Source organism: Episyrphus balteatus, chromosome 1 (assembly GCF_945859705.1).
Source record: "Episyrphus balteatus chromosome 1, idEpiBalt1.1, whole genome shotgun sequence".
Classification (NCBI taxonomy): Eukaryota; Metazoa; Arthropoda; class Insecta; order Diptera; family Syrphidae; genus Episyrphus; species Episyrphus balteatus.
The window spans coordinates 33747945-33753362 of NC_079134.1; the positions used below are offsets into that span (position 1 = coordinate 33747945).

The following is a 5418-nucleotide window of genomic DNA, read 5'->3' on the forward strand; positions in this document are numbered from 1 at the left end:
ATTAAGTTTTAGTACAGCGTAGTTACTCTACAAACACTTTAAATCGATTTGTATGAGTTTTTTTTACAAAAAAACAGTTCCTTGAAACTGTGCGCGTTCTTGAAAATTTGGTTTGTTTTGGTTTTCACCCTGTAAACGAAATAATTTTTTTTTATTTTTGTTTGTTCGTTTGGTACAGGCAGCTGTACAAAATTCCGAATTTCGTACATAGATTTCATCTTCTTTTTGGAAGAAAAAATTTGAGATTTTTAAATAAAAATCTCAAAAGCAAATAGAAAACGACATTAGATAAGTTTGGATTATCTTTTCCTACTGTACTTGTGCTCAGTTCACAGTATGACAATTAAATTTGGCAGCATTCTTTTTTTCTTGTCATCATCAACAGCTGTTTCATGACATCTGTCACTTTCAATTTTTTAACAACAAACAAACTTTTACGGCGTGAATAATTTTAATTAAAAGTTAAAACAAATTAAACAATTAAATTCTCTACAATTTCTTAATCAAAATGAATGACATTCCTGTATTAATGGATTGTCGTAATGTTAATAAAGAATTAGCCATTGTAGAATATCCTGGCAATGTACAAAATGTTGATAATATGCTAAGAACTATGGGCGGAATTACAACAATATCACAAGTAACAAACAAATTTTAACTCTATTTGTATACAAAATCTAAACAAATCTTAAAACAAGGTATTTAGTGGAGAAATCAAACGCTTAGAAATTCGATATCAACCTGACAATGAATTTTGTAAAGCTTTAGCCGGCGATGCTCAAAATAATTCCGGTCTTTTGTTGAAAATCAAAATACGCCGCTCAAAACGAAATCCAGATGAACGGCCTTTATATATTGTGGAAGTACTTGGACATTGCAAAAAGACTTATACATTTGATTGTATTTTTATTTTCTAATTTTAAATACTTTAAATGACATCAAGAAATGTATTTAATAGGTTTGGCCGATTACACTTACCTTCCAATTGTAAAAGACGAAAAGACAGGTGAAGCTCGATGCGCTCGAGATGATTTGATACCAAGAAATGTCATAGACATTGATTATTTCTCGTAAGTTCATTTCTGAAGTCTTTGAGTGCTTAAGAGTAAATTCCTTTCTATTCTCTAGGAGACATGATGTGAAGCCACTTTGTGTCCCATATCAGTTTGCCAGGGCAGACACTGTCCACACAAATCTTCACCGAATCGATCCCAAAGACGATGGTCAATCAGATATTCTGGGTGTTTTGCAGAAGCCTTATTACGATGGTCGAGAGATTGTCTCGTTTTCATTAACAGATCCTTTTCCAATGCATCCTGATCCAGCTGTTGCCAAACGAATGAAAGTCAAATATGTTTCTGATGAACAATTGGCAATAGTCAAGAAGGTAACATACAAAAGCAAGATCTCTAGCTTATTTGATAATCTATTATCTTATTTGTTTTGCTTTATTATTTTTTAAATTTCTTAATTTAAAAGCATATTTTATATTTCTGAATAAATATTTATTTTTCGTGCTCATCTTCAGAGTCTAAAAAACAGAATAGCGCAATGACTTTTGACGTTTCTATTGGGGTTGCTCAGTTAAAATTATTTTTTTTTTTCAAAGCGATTGACATTTTAGTGCGCCACATAATTCTGTTGATCTTTTCTACATTTTGAGCGATTTTATTTGACATCTAGTACCACCGCGTTTTTCTTTGCTACAAGCGAATTTTCATTCTGTTCAACCAGTTAGAATGCGTTTTAACGTTTTAATAAAAAGTTACATAAACAAATGATTTGAATTACCTAAATAATTTAATTACCAATAAAATATTATTAAAAAAAGATAAACTATGTATTTGATAAAAAGTTTTATCGACATTTAGGTATTTTAGAGCCGATTTTTCAATCTTCTAATAAACGGTCAGTCTAAATAACATTAAGATAATAACATTGAATATTTCAATTAAGAAAAATCTATTCTACAGAATAAAAAATAATGTCAAATTCAAAAATATTCAAAATTAAACGACATTTTTATTCACTTTCACAGTTGGTTTCTTTTTCTTGTGTTCTGCTGTATTTTTTATGTCGATATTTTCATCAAAACAGCTTTGACAATTGACACAATATTTTTGTTGAGATTATTCTTTAGAATAATTTTTATTCATCTCTGAAAGAAGCAGATAGTTTATTATGTTTAAATGTTTTATTAAAGGAATAAGCTTTATCTGGGGAATAAATACTAACTGACTGTTTAACTGACTATTGAAAAATCAAAAATTAATTTCAACAAAAACTGTTTAAGGTATTATTCACGAGATCATGTTATAAATTTAGAATTTTGTTATTTTGAACATTTCTATTAACTATAAGTAAATGTTAGTATAATCGTTTTTATCGGTTTTATAGGTACATACATTTTCTTAATTTTTATAATTTGGTTAACTTCTTGAATTTGTAATTTAAATTTCTTTCTTTCAAACTTTAGAATTTTTGCCCCATCAAAATCAACGAATATTGTTTTATGTGTTCAGCCAAAGCAACAACATTTTTTGTATTTTAGGAAGTTATTAGTACCAAAAGGCAAAAAAGGCGCATCAGAAATAGTTTTACTGTATTATCTTAATTTTTTTCATACATATTACTGTCATAAATGCATGAATTCCATCGTTTTTTTTTTTTCTTAAGTCATATTTTACAATAATTCTTCTAATACATTACCATTAAAAAAATGTTAAAACTGTTGAATAGTGGTTCTTAAAAAAATATTTTAACTTTTTTTTAAATACAAAATAGAAAAAAATATTTGTTTGCTAATTTGCCAATTACCTTTTGAAACATAAAAAAAAGAATGGCTCACAATAAAAAAATGCTAATAAAATTGCATTTAACAAATTTAGGATTTTTTTCGTAGCAAAATTAGATAGGGGAATTCAACACAAATTTGAAAAGGTACCAACAATTTTGATGAGGTTGCATGTGGCCAACGAAACCAAAAGTCTTAATTATTCATTAAATCAAGATTATAAAGGTGTGAAAATTCAGAAAAAGCTATTCCAATACACAATTTTATGTCAATGCTTCAAGGTAAACAAACAAGTATTTTTTTTCTACTTTGCATTTAAAGAAAAATTAAAATATTTGTTTAAGAACCACTATTCAACAGTTTTATCATATTTTTAAAAAAGTTGGACACCTAAGTTCCTATAGATTAAATTTTATACCACAAGTGTTTAAAATTTTTCATAAAATATTTTTTCTTGCATTTTCCATCGAAAAACTAATTTCAAATTTTTTTTAAAGAAAACGTGCAACAGTTATCAAAACGTCGATACGTTTTGGCTGTTTAGGAAATTACAACAGGTAGCGATCTCTTTTTGTGCCCAAGTGACCGATGTAAGACAAAAGAATATACAAAAGTTCATAGTAAGGACAAAACAACGTAAAGTTTGTTTATTTTGTTCACTAAAATGATTTATTTTTCACAAATAAACAAAAACTATCCCTGGTTCTTCATTTCTTTACAAAATTTGAGTTTGGTTTGACGCTTAGCATTTGGCAAAATTATTGTAATGTGTGTGAAAATTTGTGTAAATCGTCTCATAAAAAGAGATTTAAAAAGTATCGATCCTTCGGGAAAAAGTACCGAATTTTTTTTCATTGGAATTTATTTAAGGAAAAAGTAGCGACTGCAAGTCGACTGCAGATAGAATTTTTGGTTGTTTAGAATTCGACATAATATGATGAAATTTAAAATACACTGAAAGAAAAAAAGCTAATAATTTCTAAACCGGTTGCGATAGAAACTTTTTCTATTTGGTTTAACAACAATCAAAAATGTAGCTATCAGCTATTACATGCTTATCCGTTCTTTACCGGACACCGTGTATATTCAAAAATATAAAACATTAGTTTATGAAGAAATTAACTTTAATGAAGCAAAACCAATAAGGTAATAAATAAACAATTAAAAAGTTAATCATAAAAACAAATACAATTATTTATTTGATAATAATAAGAATAACTAATACTCTTCCAGCTTTTTGATGAGAAACCATGTTGGACAAGATTTGGTTTATTATATGAATCTGGATTGTCTCTTGACAAACTTAAGCACATTACTCCATCAGTAGCATATCTGTTTTCGAATGGACCATGGCGTACGATGTACACTCGCTATGGATATGATCCTCGTAAGGATTTCAACAGTCGTTACTATCAGACTTTTGATCTGCGATTACGCTATCGCACTGGAATGGCTGAATTTGTACTGACTAGCCCTTTAAAGTCTTTATTTTGATTCAAAAGAATTTTTATTTCTTGTTTAGGTTCCAAATGCCCATAAATTCGGATCAAGAAATCAGGATTGGGAACGAAGACCAAATGAAGCTGATATACCTGTTCAGGGTCCTCAATATCCATATTTGGAAGAAGGAAAGCTACCTCGTGCTCGGCAGTGGATTTTAAGGGTAAACTTGATTTAAATTCTGAAAGTTTAAACTTCTTATTCCCTTCTTTTAGTATTGTGATCTCAGAATAAACAAAGTAAAAGAAATGCTGGATAAAATTCCTACACCATTGGCGGGTGCAACTTGTAATGAAAAAACTGGATGGCTACCTCCTGGTTTTGACGTTCAAATAAGACAGATTATAAACAACTCGTTCAAAGAAACAATGAGGGAATACTATAAGAATCGTAAAGAACAAGAGGCATCAATGGAAGATGATGTAAGTTTTAGGTTTCTTTGTCTTAGATGGGACAAGTTGAGTTTAAATTGTCTTTTTTAGGAGTACATTAGTGATGACAATGAACCAGATAAAGATTCAGATGAATATGAAGATGAAATTACTGAGGAAGACCAAGAAGACATTGATTTAGATATGGATGGTGGGGAAGTAGAAGTGGGTCCTTATAAAATGGAACACATGCAAATAGACGATGAGGAAGAGTTATAATAAAATTTAAGTATGAATACTTGGTTCTTTTTAATTGGGCATTCGATTCCAAAACCTCAATATCCAACAAGGGTTTTACTGAGACACAGCCTATCGAAAATCAATCAAAAAAATTACGAATTTTGGGCTAGTTTCTATAAAATTTTTTTGTCTCCCCAAAAATCAACCTTTGTCCCACTGTCTCATCCAAACAATAGACGTGTCCCACAAACAGAAATCTCTTAGGGCTGCAAGAAGAAAAAAGTCAGGAGAGCGTTCTGGATAAGTCGCTATATACAAATTTTACTGTCGAGGTATCCGTTCCGATGGACAAATTTTTTATGAAATGGGAGATATATCTTATGTCGAATTCCTTTTAAAAAAAAAGAATCCATTTGAAATCGATTTTTTGCAAAAACAAAAACATTTACGACACGTACAACGCATTGAAATCGATTTTAATTTGATTTTTTTTGTTGAAAGGAATTCGACATA

General features: G+C 29.5%; 1 protein-coding gene across 1 annotated transcript; it reads left to right on the top strand.

The window, feature by feature from the left end:
- The first annotated feature begins 423 nt into the window (after positions 1-423).
- Positions 424-4946, top strand: LOC129921397 (general transcription factor 3C polypeptide 5). Its single transcript, XM_056003203.1, has 8 exons — positions 424-640; positions 699-900; positions 959-1070; positions 1129-1387; positions 4028-4255; positions 4317-4457; positions 4510-4716; positions 4777-4946. Exons 1-8 carry the CDS (start codon positions 509-511, stop codon positions 4942-4944), a joined length of 1449 nt encoding a protein of 482 aa, XP_055859178.1. The 5' UTR covers positions 424-508; the 3' UTR covers positions 4945-4946.
- Positions 4947-5418: the final 472 nt, after the last annotated feature.

What these genes read in the sequence shown, in the direction of transcription:
- LOC129921397 (XM_056003203.1), top strand. Translation starts at nt 509, where the DNA reads ATGAATGACATTCCTGTATTAATGGATTGTCGTAATGTTAATAAAGAA. An exon ending in AAAGACTTATACATTTGATT is followed by an intron (nt 901 to 958) that starts GTATTTTTATTT and finishes TGTATTTAATAG; the next exon opens with GTTTGGCCGATTACACTTAC. An exon ending in CTCGGCAGTGGATTTTAAGG is followed by an intron (nt 4,458 to 4,509) that starts GTAAACTTGATT and finishes CCCTTCTTTTAG; the next exon opens with TATTGTGATCTCAGAATAAA.